Source organism: Eimeria maxima, genomic scaffold, assembly GCF_000499605.1.
Source record: "Eimeria maxima Weybridge genomic scaffold, Emw_scaff207, whole genome shotgun sequence".
Classification (NCBI taxonomy): Eukaryota; Apicomplexa; class Conoidasida; order Eucoccidiorida; family Eimeriidae; genus Eimeria; species Eimeria maxima.
Genome location: NW_013564953.1, coordinates 1 through 20,154, shown reverse-complemented (window position 1 = coordinate 20,154; position 20,154 = coordinate 1). Strand labels below are relative to the sequence as shown.

General features: G+C 50.6%; 3 protein-coding genes across 3 annotated transcripts; all 3 read right to left on the bottom strand.

The window, feature by feature from the left end:
- Positions 1-645: 645 nt before the first annotated feature.
- EMWEY_00021690 (CAM Kinase, RAD family, putative) lies at positions 646-9,052 on the bottom strand (the record flags this gene model as incomplete). The annotated part of the gene is made up of 14 exons (XM_013480564.1): positions 646-799; positions 1,117-1,238; positions 1,443-1,498; positions 2,027-2,608; positions 2,776-3,620; positions 3,880-4,065; positions 4,530-4,659; positions 4,873-4,944; positions 5,574-5,892; positions 6,037-6,104; positions 6,274-6,367; positions 6,659-7,220; positions 7,583-7,813; positions 8,052-9,052. The coding sequence occupies 14 exons, from the start codon at positions 9,050-9,052 to the stop codon at positions 646-648; spliced, it is 4,422 nt and encodes a 1,473-aa protein (XP_013336018.1).
- Positions 9,053-11,157: 2,105 nt separating this feature from the next.
- EMWEY_00021680 (hypothetical protein, conserved) lies at positions 11,158-15,739 on the bottom strand (the record flags this gene model as incomplete). The annotated part of the gene is made up of 10 exons (XM_013480563.1): positions 11,158-12,135; positions 12,568-12,657; positions 12,795-12,863; positions 13,012-13,069; positions 13,260-13,404; positions 13,534-13,646; positions 13,732-14,066; positions 14,115-14,741; positions 15,332-15,409; positions 15,473-15,739. 10 exons carry the CDS (start codon positions 15,737-15,739, stop codon positions 11,158-11,160), a joined length of 2,760 nt encoding a protein of 919 aa, XP_013336017.1.
- Positions 15,740-16,392: 653 nt separating this feature from the next.
- On the bottom strand, positions 16,393-20,094 carry EMWEY_00021670 (hypothetical protein; the record flags this gene model as incomplete). Its single annotated transcript, XM_013480562.1, has 6 exons — positions 16,393-17,415; positions 17,638-17,722; positions 18,632-18,686; positions 18,920-19,000; positions 19,312-19,594; positions 19,808-20,094. Coding segments are annotated over 6 exons (1,814 nt in total), but the record flags the coding sequence as incomplete, so codon positions are not given.
- Between the last annotated feature and the right edge of the window lie 60 nt (positions 20,095-20,154).

Below are 20,154 nucleotides of genomic sequence, written 5' to 3'. Positions count from 1 at the left end.
TGAAAGAATGGCAGCACACAACGCAACAAGGCTGTGAGTTAGAGCCGAAGGGCTAAGGGTTTTGGGTTTAGTGTTAAAGACCTAGGGATTGTGTTCTCCCACCCCATTTTGTGAGCATAATCTAATATTTTCAGTGGTTTATGACTTAGGGTTAAGTTTTTATTGCCCACGCCCAGACACTGGATTGATAGGTTTCAGTCGCACAAGAAGACCGTCGAGTCCTTCGCAGTCAAATTAATATTATTGCAACGCATCGAGCACGTATTATACAAAGTACACTTTTGCAGCATGTACATAGCATGCCGACCGCGCAAAATCCACCCAACCCATCAACCGTAAACCCTAAACCCTCTGGAACCCCGTCGTCACATTTCCCCGTGTAAAGCAAAAATGAGATAAACAGCTGTTTCCGGGTGAAAGGAAGAGAGTGCGCCTGAGGCACAACAGCAACGGCAGCTGCTGCTGTCATTCTTTGTGCATCTCCTGTAGCTAGCTGGATAGCTACCCAAGCACCCACCTAGCTAGCCAGCTAGCTAAGTGGGTGCACCAACCCCAATCCTAAGGAGCTAGCTGCTACGCCTGCAATTTCCGCCACAGAAGCAACAGCCTCAGTAGAAGCAGCAGCCGCAGCAGCTGCTGCTGGATTCAAGAGGAGAGGAAGGGATGCTGCAGGGCCTCTGTGCTGGTTATTCGCTGCTGCTGTGGGGCCAACAGCCGCAGCACAAAGTCGACGGCCTCAGGGCCTCCATGGCCCAAGAAGTTAAACATCCTTTCATTGCCATCTAAGGAAAGGATCTTCCTGTTGCAAACAAAGAAAGAAATAAACAAAATTACTAGTATAATAATCATCATCATTGGGGGTGTATGGGGTGTACGAGTGTTCATAAGAATGTATTAGGTGATTGTGAAAGTTAATTAGGGTTTGTGAGATTGTAGTAAGGGTTTATTAAGAGTGCATTAGGGTTTGTAAGGGAGCACTAGGGTTTGTGACAGTTTGTTAGACCTGCAGCAAACCCCACTAACCCCAATAGAAGCATTAACCGATAGAGGTCGCTGAAGAGCCTCACAAACCCTCATACGCCCTCATAAACCCCATAAACCCTCATAAACCCTCACTGCTTGACTTCTTCTGCTGTGCAGCCAGTGAAAGGGAGGCGGCCGCTGGTAAGAAGCTCAAATGACAACACCCCTACACTCCACAGATCAGCAGAGTAGTCATAAGAGTCCCCCAAGACCACCTGCACACACAAAGTATTTAGCGTTTACTGTGTAGGGTTTAGGGTTAGGGGTCTAAGTGGCGGCACCGAGTTCAGTCAGTTCCACAGCAGCGGGATAGAAATGCTAGACAATAATGCAGCAAAAACAGTTGCAGCAGCTGCTGCAACAGCAGCAAGAGGAGCAACAACGGCAGCAGCAACAGGAGCAGCACCAACGGAGCCCACCTCGGGTGCTGCATACGCTAGGGTGCCGGCCACTTCTGTTGCGCCGGAGGTAGGCCCTTAAAGCACCACAAGAGAGAATTAAACAAACAGTAAAAATAGAATTAAAAATAATCAAACAAAATAAAGCACAGATAAATACAAAGAGAGATGACTAAATATGCGCATAGGTATAGACTGCTGAACTACATATATATGCATACATATATATACGTATGAAGGCAGCATTAACAAAACGTAGCAGCATAAACAAAACCGTTATAATATACTTGCATTATTCGCATTATATATTTGTCTTATTTTTATTGTATACAAATTTTTTATTTTTATTATACATTCGCTCTATTTGTTTTATATAGTTGTGTTTGTATTATGTTAGCAAGAAGACACACATATGCAAAACATAAAAAGCCGGCTTAGACAAAACAGAGAAAGCCAAAGGGGCAGAAGGCGTAAATGCCCGAAGAGTTACGAATTGAAGAAGAGCAAACACAAAACAGAAATAGAACAAATAAAATGAAAAACTGCGAAAAGGGAACAAAAAAAGCAAATCAGATAATATTCGAGGGGAGACACATTTTGAGTACCAAGAAAACGCGCAAGACCAAAGTCTGCTATTTTAACGCCCTTTAGATCTTCGCATGCACTTTCAAACACCCGCTGCATGTCAAGCGCTTCCGCTGCTGCTGCCGCCGCTGCCGCCTCCAGTGCACCTGCAGATGCGGATGTGGCTACCCCTTCTGCTTGCTGCAGTGCTGCTGCTCCGGGCACCCCTGCTATAGGCGAAACTACTTTTGGGCCTGCTGCTGCTGCTGGATTTATCGCTGTTGCTGCTTGTACTGCTGATGGGGTTTGTCCCTGTGTTGCAGCTGCCTCCGACAAGATCGGGAAGAGGCCAGCTTCCAGCGAAACGGATTTGGGGTCGTTGACAGAAGCAACAGCGTTGCGTTGCTGTTGCTGTTGCTGCTGTGGGCAAGGGTTTATACAGGCAAGGACCTTCCGAGACGGAGACAGCACCTGGATTTGAGGTGCAGCGGCTGCTGCCGCAGCAGCTGCTGCAGCTGCTGCTGCTGCAGTTGCTGCGACAGCTTTAGCAGCTGCAGCACAGCAACAACGCAAGTTCGCCGTTAAGTCGTTGAATTCCTCTAGATGTTTGCACCAGCTGTCAACTGCAGCAGCAGCAACACAGGCACCAGCAGCACCAGCAGCAGCAACAACAGCAGCGCCAGCAGAAGCAACAGCAAAAGCAGCTGTAAAGGCAGCAGCAAAAGCAGCAACAGGAGCGGCAACTACAACGGTTGCTGCTGCTAAACGGGCCCCAGCTGTTGCCGCTCACTTGCAATGGCCTCTCCGAGAGGTTGCAACTCTGTGGTCGTACCGCTGCTGCTGTTGCTGCTGGTGCTGCCGGTGTTACTGCTGCTTCTGTTGTTGCTGCTACCTATGGATACGCTGCGGAGTTCCCCAGCAGCAGCAGCCGAAGCCCCAGCAGCAGCAGCGTCTACCGATCTGTTTGAAGACACAGCAGGCAAGTGCAAGAAGGCATTTGCGGCATCACCCCCTCCACGTGGGTCCTTGTTGCTGCTTCTCGTCAACTGCTGCTGTTGCTGCTGCTGCTGCTGCTCAAAGCACAGCAAGAGGTTGCTGGGCTTAATGTCTCTGTGAACTACTCCTTTTGCATGCACATGCTGCAGCCCCAAAAGCACTGAACGCAGAATCCTCTTCGTAGTTTCAACCGGAATCAGTCCTTGCTGCTGCTTGCGCTGCTGTTGGTGCTGCTGCTGCTGGTGTTGGTGGTGCTGCTGCAGCTCGGGCTGCTTCTGGTCCTTCGGTTCGGTGCCACCCGCGCCTTCCCTCACTGCCGGAGCAGCAGCAGGAGGAGCAGCAGGAGCGGTAGAATCAGGATCATTCCCGCTGTTTTCCGCCCACCCGTCCTGTTGCTTCCATTGCTGCTGCTGCTGCTGTTGCTCTTGCTCCTGTTGTTGCTCCGGTTGCTGCTGTTGCTGTTGTTGCTGCTGCTGCTGCACAACAAGTGCCAAGTCGATGAGACCCCTGAGGTCTCCTCTTTCCTGATATTCAGTCACCAAGTAGTAATACTCTGGAGTTTCAAAAGAACCCCAAAACGATACCACAAACGGACTGTCCAGCAAAGATAAAATCTGCAGCTCCGTTCGCACTCCATCCCTGATAGAAACACAAACCCTACGCCCGCAACCCTAGGCTGTAAACCCTAAACAATAAATCCTAAGCCTCATGGACTAAACCCTAAACCCTATACCGTACAAGCTAAACACTAGACTTTAAACAATAGGGACTAACTCCCAAGCAGAGATAGAACGCTATTCACACCCTGAACGAAGGCTTCAATGGCTTAAGCAAGGTAAACCCTAACCCGTAAGCCCGCAACCGAAGCCTTTAGCTTGTTCCCGAATGTTGCTCGTACCGGTTGCTGCTGCTGCTGAGGGTTTGTTTATTAAGAATTTTAACTGCTGCCTTCTGTAGAGTTCTTCTCTCCACCGCAAGCCGCACGCAGCTGTGCTGCCCCACACCTAAAGGTGGGCCACCCACAAGGGAGAAACAATCATGAAAATTTGCAGCAAAGTTCTGCTGTTGCAGCGCCTTAACCCAACTGTAAAAGACGAAACAAATGCAAAAACACAAACAAAAATACCAATCACAAATCATATTCGTAGGACCTCTACATGCAAAACGCCAACGAAAAACTGCTGCTGCAACCAACTGCTACTGCAAAAGTTCTGCTGCAAAAGAACCGATGGTGCAACATCTGCTAGTGGAGCAACTGCCACTGCAGGAAATGGAGTTGCTGATAATTCCAGCCGCTGCCTCCGCTAGTCGCAATGATGGAAAGGGTAGTAATGAGGGGACAATTGTTGCTGTTGCTGTTGCTGCTGCTCATACCACGGGTGTTGCTAATGCTGCTGCTCCTCCTAAAGATGCTGCTGCTCCTAAAGATGCTGAAAATGGTAGCAGAGTGTTACGAAGGCGTTGATAGTGGTGCAGCAGCAGGCAAGGGACAATGGAACCCCTAGATCCTAAACCCTAAGCCCTAGACCCTAGACTCTAAATCCTAACCGTTGTCGGTCCTCCAAGTCTTCAGCATAGAGAGTTTTGAGAACTCTCCCGTCGCTGCTCTTAATTGCAAAACCAAACAAAACATTCCCAGGCTTGTGGCTGCTGCGGACACCACGGGGCGTTGGATTCCCTGTTCACAAACCCTGAACCTTAAACAAGGAGCCCTGAAGGCCAAATTCTCAACCCTCAACCATCAACTACACATGCAATCCACACCGCTGGGGCTTTGCGGAACCAGCCCTGAAGCCTAAAGCTACCTAGATGAGTGTTTAGAACACCACAGCAGACAGGCAGGCCTAATGTTCACGGTCTAGGCTTTGAATCTTCTTTGGTGGACACTCACTGTGCACAGATGCGACACAATCTCGCAGCAGTATTGTGCTGGTAGAACTGTCGTGGGCAGGCGATCTAAAGGCTGAAAAAACCAAACCCCAAACCCTAAACCCCATTCCCTAAACTGTTGACAATGAAGCTCCCTGCTCCTGTTGCGCAGTTGTTGATGTGGTATCGTGCTCGCATTTAGAGTTCGAAGCTAAGGTTTTCCAGTAGAGGGTTTCAGGTTTAAAGCGTAAGGTTCCGGGTTTAGGCTTAAAAGCCTGTGGTGTATTGTTTTGGGTTTAGGGTCTGGGTTCACAGTAAAGGACGCGTTCTTTGAGCACAAAATATCTTTTCGTCCAAAGGTTGAAGTGGCGGCCCTCTGCAGCAAAAACCTCTCAAAGGCAAGACCTTAGAGTCTAGGGTTTATGGTTTAGACTCAACGGTTAGAGGAGGTGGGTTAGGGGTTTAGGGTATACGGCTCAGGGTTTGAGAAAGGGTGTTTACGTTTCCAAAGCCAACCAGCGCAGGAGGCACAGCTTGAAAGGATAGAAGCAGCAGCAGCAGTATTGGCGGGTGTTCTGCTGCTGCTTCTGGGCGTTGTAGAATAGCAGCTGGTAGAGCAGCTTCTCTCGTTGCTGCTGCCAATATTGCTGGCTGACGAGGGCCCCCCCATACTGCTGCTGCTGCTACTGTTGATACTGCTGCTCGGCGAGATACAGCCTTTACCGCTAAAACCCAGCGAAGCTGAGCGAGACTCCCCTGCTGTTGTTGGTGTTGATGCTGCTGCTGCTGGTACTGCTGCTGATACTGTTGCTGGTACTGCTGGTGCTGCTGTTGCAGGTTTCTTCTGAGCAGAAGATGGGTGCAACAGCTGCTGGCCGCGGGCGTTAGCAGCGACTCCGCAGGGGCCGTCCACTTTGGACCTACTGCTGCTGCAGGTGTTGCTGCTGCCGCGGCTCCCGCCCCTCAGCTCTCCAGACTTCCCGTCTTCTGTGTACTCTACCGGAGTTGACGGTCTACCAGCAGGTGAAGGAGACAGCGGACTCTGCAGCAGAAACACCGATGTAAATTCAGTACAATCGTAGCAGCAGCTGTAAGAGATACATCAGATCTTGCAGCATCAGCAGGCTCAGCTGCAGCTGCACAACAAGTATAATGATTTTACGCCCTCAGCAGTGCGTTTACTGACCCGTGTATGCCTGCTGCTGCTGCTGCTGATGCTCCCAGGACTGGGCGAAACACCACCAATATCTTCCGCTGAGGAGAGCAGCAACGACAGTAGCAGCAGGAGCAGACTCACTCCTCTACAGCTATATTAGTAGCATATTCATTGAAGCAAGAAGCGGCAGCAGGCCGCACCACCTGCAATCAGAAGGAAGCAGCACCAAGCAGCAACGCCACCAGCCGCAACAAAGCGTTGGCTTACATGGTGTCGGGGAAGAAACCGAAGGGCCGTCCCACAAGCCCTTGTAGTGCGCCAACAGCGGGCGGAAGGCATGGTTGTCAAAGAGTTGTAGCAGCTGCAGCAGCAACAGCAACAGCAGCAGCAACAACAACAACACCAACCGCAGCAAAATACCTCCTCCTCCCCAGTTAGCGAAAGGCAGTGCTGTGTGTGTGTGTTTTTTTTGTGTGTGTGCGGGGGGGCAGGGGGGGAGGGGGGACCATGCAGGTATACGGCATTTTCGAAGCAGCAGCAGCAGTAGCAGAAGCAACAGCAACGGCAGCATCAGCAACAGCCACAGCAAGAGCTGCACCAACACCAGCAACAGCATAATGCAAGGAAGAGGCAAATTGTCCTGTGGACGTACGGTTGTTAACTCTGGAACTGTGGCAGAAACCCGAATAAAGTCCTCAAAGGTGAGGCCGCGGTTTGCTGCTGCTGCTGCCGGTGAAGGTGGTGCTGTCTTCGAACTCAGAGAATGGCGAGGGCTCAGAAGACTCCTTACAAAAACATCACTCCGTCTACGACGCTGTCTCAACGGGAGTGTTTGCTGCGGCTGCTGCTGCTCTTTGAGGTCGTGCTCCTGGCCCTGCTGCTGCTGCTGCTGCATTTGTTGCTGTAGCTGCAGCTGTTGCTGTAGCTGTTGCTGCTGTTGCTGCTGGTTCTGAGTTTCTTCCTTGGCTGCGAAGACGAGGTCTACAATCTGCTGGACCCTTTCTTTCTTTTCTGCGTCAGTTAGCCTTCTGGGAATTGTGGAAGGAGGGCTGGCCTCCCCTTGGGGCGGAGTTGCCGATACACCTGATGGCGACAGACTGCGGCTGCCTGTACACCCTGGAGCAGTAGGTGCCAGCCACAAATGCGCCGGCAGATTGTAAAGCAAAGCAAAGAGCTCCGGCCTCTCAATAAAGCCGTTTCCATCCAAGTCATATCTGGAACCACACCATCAGCAGCAGCAGCAGCATGAACAGAAGCAGCCAAGTTGGTGTGGTGTGGGGGTATGTATGAACGTTTGGACAGCTAGTAGCTACACCAATCTGGCAGGCGGAGTCCCATGTCTAGCTAGCTGGGTGATAACCTATCTGGCTAGCCGGCTATCTATCTAGCTGTCTAGCTAGGTCGACGGGATGGACAGCTATCGCATTGTTTTAGATGGGTATTTATGCAGGTCGCTGGTGAGCTCGTTGGTAGCCACGTTAGCCTGCTAGCCGTTTATATCCCTAGCTAGCTAGCTAGCTAACTGGTTAGCTGGTTAGGCTCGGTAACTCGACATGTGGGTATGTGGAGGCGTCACAAGTTGAATAGGAATTTCATTTGCGTTTCTTGGTCTGGCGCATAGGCGCGTTGGAGACCGAGTGCGAATTCTTTAAATGAAATTTTGTTGTCATTGTTTGAGTCGAAGATTTGGAAGAGCCTTTCGCCAAGTAGCCCAGGGGCATTTGCTATAAACTCGAGGAGAGCTGTGCGGTCTAAAGAGCCCATTGACCAAAGTCGGCGCCCGCCTTCCGCGTCTTTAGCCAATTGCCTGCGAGGAAATCGTCATGCATGCGCAGATGCAGTAGATAATAAACACAAAGAAAGCACCACCAGCCATACACATAACACAGCCCAACAATACCCCTAGAAACTTCCCTGATACTGCTACGCCTCCAAATCCAACTCCTCTTTTTGCTGTTGTTGCTGCTGTCGCTGTTGGTGCGGCTGAGGTTATGTCGCGCCTGGGACAGCTGCTGCTTCTGCGGCGATGAGGAGTGTTTGCTCACTTGAAAATTGCCTTCATTTGAGCTCGCATGTCTTTGAGGCGTTTCTTGTCAGCAGTCGAATTTCGTCGTGCTGGACGTCGCTCCCACTCCTGCTCCTGCCCCTGCTGTTGCAAGTGTTGTTGTTGCTGCTGCTGCTGTTGTTGCTGCTGATTACGATCTTGCGGCTGCTCCTCCCCTTCTTCCCTATCTTCTGGGCCGACTGCACTTAGGGGCTGCTGCTCCTGTTGTTGCTGCGGTTGCTGCTGTTCCTGCTTGTCGTGCTGTTGCTGATGTTGTTGCTGGTCCTGTTGTTGCAGCTCTTGCTGCTCGTCATGTTGCTGTTGCTGCTGTTGCTGCTCGTCATGCTGTTGACGCTGTTGCTGATCGTCATGTTGCTGCTGGTGCTGGTGCGTTTCCTGCTCTGCCAGCTGCTCCTGGTCCTGTCGCTTCTCATGTTCTTGCTGCTGTTGCTGTTTCTGTTGTTGTTGTGGTGGCTCCTGTTCAAGGTCTGCCTGCTGGTGATGGCAATCTTGCTGCAGCTGTCGCTGTTGCTGCTTTTGTTGCTGTTGCTGAAGGGCTTCTGCCATTTGCTGCTCAGACGATCTCCTTGCTTGTAGCGGGTGCAGTAGCAAACTGCTAGTGGCGCTTCTGTTGTTGCTGCTGCTGCTAGTTCTGCTGTTGTTGCCTTGCTCTGCTTGCACCGATTTGCATCCTTTATTCTGTTTTGTTTCTGCTGCTGCTTGCGGTGATGCCTCGTCTTGCACAGTCAAGTAATTATCGAGCAAAAAAAGGAAAGGGCCCCGTTCCTCTTCATCTCCATGACGCGTCAAGAGCCGTACAGCATTTACTGTTGCCTTATCTTGGCTGGAACTCCGGGGACCCAGGGGTACGCCCTTTGACCCTTGTGAGGTTGGAGATTCCGCGGAGGCCCCTAGAGGGACGCAGGAGTAATCTTCAAGAGGCGGGATGCTGGCGCCCTTAGGGCTTCTTGCGATGCCCCTGGAGGCAGCAGAGAGTTCCATGCTTGTGGGGCATAACAGGGGATCCTGTAGCCCCGTTGATACAAAAAAAAGCAGCTGCAGCAAGAGCAGCAGATGTTGCCCTTGACTCAGTTCGCTCTGGCCAGCGCTATTGCTCGTAGAGCAGCAGGTGCGCCGTACTTTATGCCTCTGACCAACTGACTGAGGCAGTGCGTTTCCTTAGCTTTCTTGTTTTTAGATCAGAGAAGAAAATAAAACACGCTTTTTTAGCTGAATATTTTGTATGTGGCCATTTCAAGCCGATGGCAGCAGGTCTAGGAACACTTGGGTGTGCTTTTTTATGGTGATCCCCAAAAGTGAATCAACCACACTGGCGGAGGTGCAGCAAACAGCAGACAGGGGCCCAACCAACAGTAAGACGGTCAGGGTGTGCTCTCGAGGAGGGCCAGAGGCTTCGCATTACAGAAGGAAAGAGGGAAAAGAGAGTTTAGAAGGTAAGAAGAAGTAATATTAGTGCAAAAGAAAGTAGGGGAACTACACGGGAGAGTCACTAGCAGACTCCCCAGCGGTCCTGTCACCAGACAGGAAGGCTGCTGCGCTCTCCTCCGTTAAGGAGCAGAATTACGATGGCTTCTAAAACACACGCACAACATCTAAATCGGAATATGTGTAATTCTACACCTTTTAGTTGCTTTTTTAGATCAAATCAAATACCCCTCAAGCCACGTGCATGGGGCCCAGCCGCCGGACCTGATAATGGTCGCTGAGAACATGGCGGCACTTCTTTGCTTGTCTTCTACGTCTTTTCACTGCACATCTTTCGTATGTGTAGTTAAACAAATTAAAATTCTAATTACATGAAAGTGGTTATAGGAAACAGCCAAAAAAGACAACAACGGTGTTCTGCAGTGCTTGCATCGCCTACCCAATGCGGTGCATCAGCACCAGCGGACACGCCAGTGGTGTAAAGTTGGTTGTGCTGCACTGTACATAGAAATTTGAGTTCCTTTGCCTGCTTTCGTAATTTTTAATTAATTATCTTGCTTAATTGATCAATTTATTGACTACATGCTGCGTGGAATCCTTTTGGGCATGTGTTCGGCCGCTAGCGATGACCCACCATCACCAGCGGGAGCAGCGAATATCTTCACGTGGCGCTTGTGTGCAAAGGAGGCAAAATTTGTAGTTGACTAACTACATAATACTAAAATTTGCTGTTCTGAACATAAATGGGTGGCGATGGAATTGTTATCAGCTTTCGAGTCCCAATAATATGTGTGTCGGCGTTGGGGAGCACGACTAACACATTATGCTGACGCCAACAGCATTGCCAGAAATTGGCACATGGAGGGCACAACTGTAGCGTAATCTCTCTGGCATCGGCAGGTATGCCTGAATTTGGCAAGCGCAGCCTTATTCGGCCTTAGATCCAGCGTGCAACCGAGTAGAACTGGTCAACAATTTTCTACCATATTATGAGTGCACGCAGCAAAAGTGATGTCGGTTGTGCCTGCACGTCTGAAGTTGGCCCATGAACCCCTGTTTGGATGTAGCAGGCAACCTGCACGCAAGCACAACCCTTCAAGAATCGTCTGCAGTTTTAGAGCATTCGGGGCATATGGCTCGACTGTGCTGGCGTAGAGCGTTGTCTTGCACCCTGTGTTGCAGCAAGGAGCGTTGCAGCAAGCTGCGTTGCAGCATGTCATGCCACCTTCCCCACATATCGAGTGGCTCTGGTTGGTGTGCCCAGGGAGCTGGAGACTGGGGATGAGGTCATTAGCTGCTTTTAAGTAACTAGTAACTAGTATCTCATCCTCCGTATATTGAGTCGGTAGCAGCTCGCCGAATACCCCATATAAGGTCGGAGTCTACAATTACAACGATGTGGGCTTGACTTGGCTTCGCCAGTGAATTCATAGCACACCAGTTGCGTAAGAAAGGACTTTAAACGGTACCAAGTGATTGAAATTTCTCATTGCCGCTCATAATTCTCGTGTTTCTCCTTTTGATTTCTGCTGCAGCAGGTGCTGCTGCTGCAGGATCAGCTAGTTGCCGCACTGCAGTAGCTAGCCGGTAAGCCACAATGGGTTTCGGATCTCCCACATTTGTCGTTGCTGCTGACCCGACTTTCTTGTGCATGCATTTTACTACAATTCCTTTTTGAGCACACCTTTGCTTCTCGTCCTATTCCTTCTGGCGTTTTCCAGGCCTCCACGGCCGGCTGTTACGACCCTCTCAGACTTCGTCGTGCTGCATTGGGTGCTGCCCGCAGCGCTTAGGGGCCCCAGCGACGCTGAGGATAGAGCAGCGTCTCTGCAAATAAAAGTCAAGGGAGGGCAGCTGCCAAAGGGCGACTCAGGAGTGCCTGGGAAAGCGTGGACTGCTGGATGCTTCGCCTTGCCTCTCTTCTGTTGCTGCTGCGGTGATTTTTGATGCTGCGGCTGACGGCCGTTGCAGTTGCTGCTGGTGCTGCGGCCAGCAGAAGCAGCAACAGGAGGAGGACCAGCAGCGGCTGAGCTCGACAGCCTCCACATTACCGAAGAGGAAGGGGCCTCCCCTTTGCACGCCGTCTTTTGGAGAGACAGGTGCGAATAATTGGGGCCCGATTCTTTGCCGCTTTTGTTGTCCTTCCTGTTGCAAGCTGAGGCCTTTGTTCGCCGCTTGTGTTTGTGCTCCTCCTCTCCCTCTCTGCGCTGTTGTTGCAGTTCGGATGCTGCATCACACGTGCGCGCCTGTGCCGCAGCCTCGGGTTTCATTGAAAGAGCAGCAGCTGCCAAATAGAAGGGCGGATCAGCTGGGTATTCAAATCTCTGGTTGTCTACACTTGCTGCAGTGGAAGCAGTCTCTGAAAAGGGGGGAGGTTCTTCTTGCGTGTAACTGAGGGGTTGGGCACTTGGCTCTCTCCACCACATTTTTGAAGACATGTTTGTTGCAGTAAGCTTCGGGGTTGCACGCATTAGTAATGCTGGTGGGTTGATTTCTCTTGAGGGAAGACCAGAGGCAGAAACAGTTGCAGCCGGTTCTGCTGCGTCTACGGCAGCATCTAGACAGCTGGCTTTTCTTGTTGTTCGAGTCCGCGCCTCAAGTTGATGCTTTTGTAAGTCGGACGTTTCCCGCAGTTCATTCTGAATGAGAATAATGAGGGTGACACGATTGTTGTTAGTTTTGCTTTCTAATATTCATTATAGAGAAAGTATATATAGGCCATATATAGTTTGCTTGTTGATCTTCATGCTTTACAATGCTGCTATAGAACTAAATATGAGGCTCACCAGAAGAGGCTGCCAAGAAGACCCATACTCCATAGCGGAAGAGGGTTCTCTTCCTTGTTCCTTCTCGCCTTCATTTTCAGCCTTTGTCACCCTTAGACGGGTTGATCTGTCATTCCATAGGAAATTCCACTTTATGTCCAAAACACAGAGCTGAACAGTTTACCTGCACACACACGTACCTACGGAGGACTGCGCTTGACAGCTGTGCCAGAACCCGATTAAACTCCTGCAAACCCCACGTAAATATTTCTCATATTGCAATTAAAAAATCACTCAGAGCCTCACCAAATCAGAGAAAGCGGGCGCCGACAGAGCAGAGGAGAAACCTGCATCGTAGGAACGTTTCAACGTCTGTTTCGGCGCAAGAGGGAACGCCTGCAAGCAGCGTAGACGCACAGACAGCAACCTTTAGAAGCAGTTGTCCTTCGAGCTTGAGTAGCTGGGCATCAACCAAAAACGCTAGACTTAGAACCAACGCCCAGTAATGCATTATTTTCTCAATATTGTATTACCGCAGCCGCCTTCGTCAGCCTGGCTTCGCTCGGCTCTTCGTCAGCTAAAATGCCATCCATAAATCGGATCTTAGAACAAGAACAATACCCATAGGTAAAACGCTCTTCTTACCGGCAGCAAAGAACGCTGTGAGCCATGCGGCAGTAGGGAACATGGCCTGAAGTTGAGCCAATTTTGTTAGTTGGTGCTGCAAACACAAGAAGAGCAAAGTCCTACAAAATCGGATTCATTTACGAGATCCCCCACAAGGTGCACTTCGAAGAAGTTGGGGACGCTGGATAGCAAAAGGAAATCAAGGAATAAACGATAACTCGGCTGCAAAATCACTGTATGCCTGTTTATCTCTGTCTCTATCTCTCTCTGACTGTGCCTATCTCTGTGTCTGTCGTCTGGTTCCTTGCTTATCTACTTCTTTACTCGTCTGCCAGACTATTTCTCTGTTTGCTTGTTTTGCAAAAACGCACTGAGGGCAGAAGACCGAACGAATCTGTTTGGTGGCCTCGAGCGTCGCCTCAAAGTCCGCGCGCGAGCCTCCTTGCCTGGCAGCTGTGCATGCAGTGGAAACTGATAATAGGAAAAAAAGACCGGCAGCAGCAAGACAAAAGAAGACTGCAGCAGCAACAATAGAAACAACGACAACGAGAGCACAGCACACGAGCATCTACAAGAGCAACAACAGGAATAATGGTAAGATCAGGCACAGAGCGAGAATAAGGAGGAAGGCGGCATCTGGCGTACAGAAATAGTTCGCTGTAGCAGAGGCGCACTGATCAGGGGAGAGGCTTCCTGCGTATCTTCTACACCATTCTATGAGGCGCACTCTGCCTCCCCTGTAGTTTTTGTTCTGGTGGCTGCAGAATCGAGGCTCTTGTGCTTTTGTTGTTAGCATGCATGCATGCATGCATGCATGCTTGTAAGCAGTAGAAGGCATCGTACCTGCACACTAACAAAAGAACTTTCGTCATTAGATTCGTTCTCTGTTTTTTCGTTGTTTCCGTTGCTGTAGCAAGTGATCTTCTGTGCTCTTGTGTCACCTCTCCCTTAGCCTTATTAGGGCTCCCCTCAGCAGCACTCAGACGCCGCTTAGCTGGGGGATCGACAAGCATTGTCTCCTCCCTCTTGCTAGTGGGTCTGTCCACTGCTGAAAATGTGGATGCAGGCTGCAGCTGCTGGCAGGGGTTGGCCTCTTGCTGCAGTATGTTGCTGCTCTCCCTGCCCCCCGTTGTGTTCTTGGTGCCTATAATTCCCACATCATACGACTGCTGTTGAGCCTGAATCAGAGCATTCTACTTACTTCTGTCTGGTACAGTCGAACTAACCAGTGCTGCGCCAGTTGCCGCTGCTGCTGCGCTGCTTGCACCTCCCGTGCTGCTGCGGTTGATGCTGGTACTATCAGCCGCGCGCCGTTTCGCTGAGGCCCCCAGAAGAGATTCGATTGCGTTTGCCACTCGCACAAGTTGTGCAAGTTCTTTCGTCTGACACTCCCTGCTTGCTGCTTCTGCCGCTGCTGCCGCTGCTGCATTGGCGCTGCTAGTACTCCCCCGTGAGGGTGAGCAGCAGTGGCCTCCCAGATAGAAGGCTGCTACGGCGTCTCTGCAATCCGATTCCTCGGCGTTCAAAGGGTGAAAGTCTGTACGGCTAGCGGATGCACTAGCCAGCGGCAGTGCTGCGGCGGCGCGCGCGCTGTTCGCAGCAGTTAGTGAACCGCTTCCTCCCGCCGGCTGCTGCTGTTGGCCTGTCAGACGCCAGCCCGCAGCTCCCGTGTAAAGTGCAGCAGCAGATAGCTCCGCGGGGCAGTGCGCTGCTTGCCGTGTCATCGAAGCGCATGCAGTGTTGCATTCCTGGGTATACGCTTGAGCTCCTGAAGTGCAGAGATCACCAGCAGCGAATGGACGCGGTAGCTGCTGCAGCGGCTGCTGCCCCAGGATTGCAGCAGCCGCATGAGGCTGCCCGAAATGCGGCAACACAGGAGCCATTGGGTACTGAGCCGCTGCAGGGGCAGCAGTTGTTGCTGCTGTTGCCACTGATGTACCGGCGAGTGACTGCCATGTTGATGTGAGCAGCGGTGTTGCTTCTTGAGGCTGCTGTATCTCAAAGTGCATGCGTTGCTCCAGCCCGTGGGGTTCTCTGGAAAGAGAAGGCACGGCTCTGCTGTAGGTGTCAGGCGCTCTTACAAGACTCTGGGTTTTTGTGTTTTGCAGTTGTTGTGTTCCTTCCGTTAGTACATTAGCAGCTGAACGCGTCCATTCGCTCAGTACGCCATTTGTCTTTGCATGCGCGAGACCGCTGTGCAGATCCCAGGCGTCTCGTGACTGTTCGACCTGTCTCTATATTTGGATGGATTAGCCGTGTGCGTTGTTTTGTATTTATTACAAAGCAAGTCTTACTTCTGGGACTGCGGCTCTTGATTGATTCTGCATGTAGGGACACCCGCCCGTAAGGCTGTCTGCCTCTCTATGCTTCTCAGACACTTTTCGAATCTGAACGGAACTATGTGTTTATAAAGAGGAGAGAGAAATCCTCCATATGTGCTCACCACACTACTAGAGGCGTTCTGGTAGCCATAGGCACCGCTGCTATTCAGCATGCGGACCGGGCTGTTAGCGCTTTTCCGCTACGAAGAAATGCAAATTAAAATGAGAAAAGATTTAATTCAGGCTAAAATAAGCAGGCAGACCTCTTTAAAAGAGATCTCGTCACGAAGGACGCGGTAGACATCATCACGCGCTTTATTGAACTGCTGCTTCCCGAGGTCTTGGCCTGAAGGCGGCCGTGTGCAGTGCAGACCCCAAACGGCATTTCGGAATTTCGAAGGTGGATGCGGTTCAGATGATGTGTGCGAAAAGAAATGATAAACAATGAAGAAAAACGCGCCCAGAACGATCACAAGCGCCAGCCCAACTTGGATCAGAAACATGAACACCATGCCTATTTCGGAAGCCATCGCGGGGCTGTCTTACACCGCACATATTTACCCCTTTTGCATTCAGGACAAAAGGGAATTAACTGCAGAGATAGAGGGAGACCAGCTTGTATGGGGAAACACTAAAAAAGAAAACGGGAAAGAACAAATACGGATTAATTGAACCACCGTCCAGGTGTACACGCAGCTACGGTTGGTCTGGAATTTGCACGACGACTTTGCCCCTGATTGTTCCATCTCTACAGGGCGCCTTCTATGATCAATTCGATGGAATGGAACACTTCCGGCAGCCGTTCACCATGATCGTGCTGCTGATGGTTGCTTTTGCTGGTTTCCGCTTCCTCAGCTCTTTTCTGAACACTCATTGCCAGTCACTCCGTGCCTGCACTCACCACCAGGAGTTGCTAGATGAGTGAAGAGAGTTCAAACTCTCTTTTTACTGTAAGCAGAATCTGCAAAGGCGTCGGAAATGCAATTAGTGCAACTTCACTGCATGCGGGCTTAAACTGCAAGCACCTCACGCGCGCAGCTCTCCGCTCCCCGCATGCCAAAATAGGTCACAAAAATACAATAATAATAGCATCAAAGGCAAGCAACCAACCAACGCACAAACGAAAAGAAGCGGATTAAAGTTACTAGCACCCGTTCCCGCGCGTCTCCTAGGCGTTTGCTGTTCAGGGATTTCGCAACGCGGATTGCCGCCTCTTGACGCGCTTGGGGGCCGCATCAACAGGCATATCAACGGGCGTCCCCTGCAGCACTGCGCTCTTCCGCATGCGCTTCCCTGCTGCAATTTTGTCGAGGTCCTCCTCAACCCTAGCCGGCTGTACACCTAACACCGGTGCACCTGGTCTCTCACAAGCCACCATCCCGTCCGCACTGTGTCGGGGCGCCACCATAGGGGGGCTAACGAACTTCGAAGAAACCGTCCCGGGGCACCCTGTTAGATACGCAGAAACCGCGGACGGTGCAGACTGCCGTGGACCTCTCAGACCCTGCTGTACAGGCACCACAGCAACAGCAGCGATGCCGCTGCCGCTCGGCGGAGACGCTCCGTATCCCTCCCGGAGCTCTGCTTGTTCTCCTGCCAGCTTCTCAGGCAACAGCGCTGCTGCAGTAACATGAGCAGTAAGTGGGGTCCCCTGCGAGTTTGCATGTCCTGCGGCAACAGATACCGCTGTGTCCTTGTCTGCTGGCAACGAGACGGAATCCCCACAAGAAGACAACGGCCTCTTTTGCTGTAGCAGCTGCTGCACGCTAGAGCTTTGGCGTAGCTCTGCTGCAGCAGCAGCCACTGTATTATTCCCGCTGAAGTCTTGTGCTGTTGCGTGTTGCGGCTCATCTGAGGCCTCAACTCTCTTGGCAAAAGCCACCTCCAGCTTGCTGCAGCTGGGTCCGGCAGTTGCAGGAGTTGCAGCTGCAGCAGGTGATGCGCGTGCTGCAGGTGTCACAGATGTTCGTGCTGTTGTTGCTGTTGTTGTTGTATCGTTTGGGGAGGTCACTGCATGTGGATGTTGCTTTTTGTCATCTGTGTCGAGAATTGCGTTATTTGCTACAAGCTGTGCCTTCAACTGCTCAGCTAGCTCCTGATTCCTCGCCTCCAGAATTTTCTCTTCAGTTTTTATCCTGTTAAGGATTCCTTCAAGCTCCTCTGTAAGGTTAAATGCCCGAGCCGCTTCCTCGGTTGCGTACCAGCGCTGTGCAAACACAGAGAAAAGGAGAGAGAAAGCAGCCATGCACCTCGAAATATCTTGCGTGACTGGTGATCTTATATGTTTCACTGTTACTGTTTTCGCCCGTCTGCTGTTGTGTTATTGAAACATGTAAACGCATCATTCACAGACGTCGTGCTTGTTAGTTTGTATGTATAGAAGTGGGGCTGTTTTCGTATGCTGGTTTAAAGCTGTTAGTTCGCCTACGCGTTGTCTGTCATCCCCTCGTCGTTCATAAACCATATACTGCTTCATCTGTCTCTCCACCTCAGCCTTTGTCACATGGCGGTTGCTGCAAGCACAGCGCAGCACAAGCGAGCGGAAACAGAATTAAACAAACAGCAGAGTGGAAACCAGCAGTGCGGCAGAAGCAAGGGGAGCAAAGGGAAGCAAGGTGCAGCACAGAGAAGCAAATAAGGACAAACTAGGGACAATAACGAAGGGTAAAAGAGGCAAGACGTGTTAAGCGGCAGTCTACAGAGGAATCAATCAAACCAAAGGAGGACACAGAAGGGGAAAGGACAAAACCGAGATGCGCTAAACGACAACCTACGCTCTTTGAAACTCCGAAATAGTTCTGAGCTTCCCTATTATCTTCCCGTGAAAGAACTAAGAACACAAAACCGACAACACATGAGTGCAATCAAACTGACAAAACACCGCATGCATATACACGAATCGACAAAATATACTGTGCAGCGATAAGCATTAAAGAAATATGCATGCACACATGGTAGACAAGGAGGAAAACGAACAAGCATACGTCTTACTCGGAAGCCACCAGAGCCGAAGATGCAAACAGATAAATGCACAACCCATATATATTGCATTGCATATACATATGTGTACGTTCTTCTACATATAATATATATTGCAGCACTTACTATACTTGTAATGTGTGTACTGTATGCACGCATTGTATATTATATACATATACAGCATAAATATTGTACGTGCATAACATAAAGTTAGGTTGATGTTAAGCTGGATTGTGCTGAATGCACGCTGAGGGCCTGTGTTGTTCTAGAAAATGGCAGATTTGAGTCGTTACTAAAGTTTGTCTTCTTGTAGCTAACTGTCAAAGTGGAGCCCTGAGATGCTGTTCTTTCTGAGACAACTAAACGACCCTGTCGAGTGCACGAACAAAAGAAGAAGTGTTTTGATCTGCACCTTCAATAGATTAATGCTGTCTTCGCCAGACCACCTGCGCCGCGCACTGTTCGGCAAGGCGTCCAGTTTAGAAAACGGATTTCCCCCTGTATGGACAGCAGCAAACGCAGCAGCAAGTGCAGCAGAAAATACAGCATCAGCAACACGTAGACGAGCAAACGCAGCAACAACAAATGCAGCAGTGCCAAATACAGCATCGGCTGCAGCAACAACAAATACAGCATCAAGCGCAACGGCAACAACGACGAAAGCCCTAGGCTAACATAACATGCAGGCAGCATCTCGCAGTAAACTGCTGTATTCTTTGGGCATCCCTCACCCCAGTCATCCCCCATGCAGCCGTATGCCGAACACCAATTGCCGTCGCGCAGACGCGGAAATGGCACGAGATGTGCAGACACTGCAAAAGCTCACAGGCAGCAACACAACGACAGCTAAAATGAACACAAACGAAGTTAAGAATACACGATAAAAAAGGAGGGAAGCAGCCGTTTAAAGCAGACATCGCACTTACCCCGAAATATGACGAATGGAAACATAAAGCACAAAACAAACTACGATCGTACAGTGCGATCAGATATCATGCAAGAGGCGCAAAAACAGACGAAAAACACCAAGAGCACACTGCGTGTAGGCAGGCAAGCGTCCTGATATCGCTGTGCTGGCATGCATGCACGTCATTCACGTGTAAGAACGGCTTAGTTTGCTTACAATCTGCTTCATTGGGCCTTTGCTCTCCGTCGAAAGTGAAGTTCCACCTAAGGAAGGACTCGAATCGAATGGCAGGAGCAGCCGCATTGATGTGTTTGTCTTTGGTTTCGTCGTCGTCCTCGAGCCAATCTCTATCTTCTTCTGCTTCGATTTCTTCTTCCTCTTCTTCCTCTTTTGCGTCATCAAGATCGTCAGCATCAAAACACTCAAACCACTCATCGTCGCTGTCCCGCTCATAGTCTACACAACTCTCCTCAGCCCACTGTTCGCAGCAGCTCGCGGCCTACCCCCCACACAATCAACACAATGTGTACACACGGCCTTATTATGCTGCATGTGTGTTGCATGCATGCTGCATGCTAGCAACCGGGAAAACAGGCAAAAGGATGAAGCAGCCAACGCAGGGGATGCACCAGAATATGCAGTACCACCAATACAACCGCAGCAGCAACAGCAGAAGAAGCGGCAGCAAGCGTAGCAACAAATTCAAGCGTACCTTTGGTTGTTTGGGCATAAGCAGCCGCCTGACGGGTCTTTTCCACTCATCTAGAGCCATCCACACATGACGCAAATACGGGGCATCAGGCAGCGAGTCTGCGCAGTAATCAGTCAGAGTGAGTCCTCTCCGCACATCTGCTGCAGTCTGGCGATACCCGCTCCCCGTCCAGGTGCTGTTGCTGCTGCTCCCGCTGCTGCTGCTGCTGTCTGCTGCATTGCCACCTCCCGAGGAGGAACTTGCAGACTGCTGCGGCGGGATTTTGTGTACAAAACGACGGCGCTGCACTGAACAAAAACAGGCCACAGAAACAATCGTAATTTCAGCAATATATATATATATATATA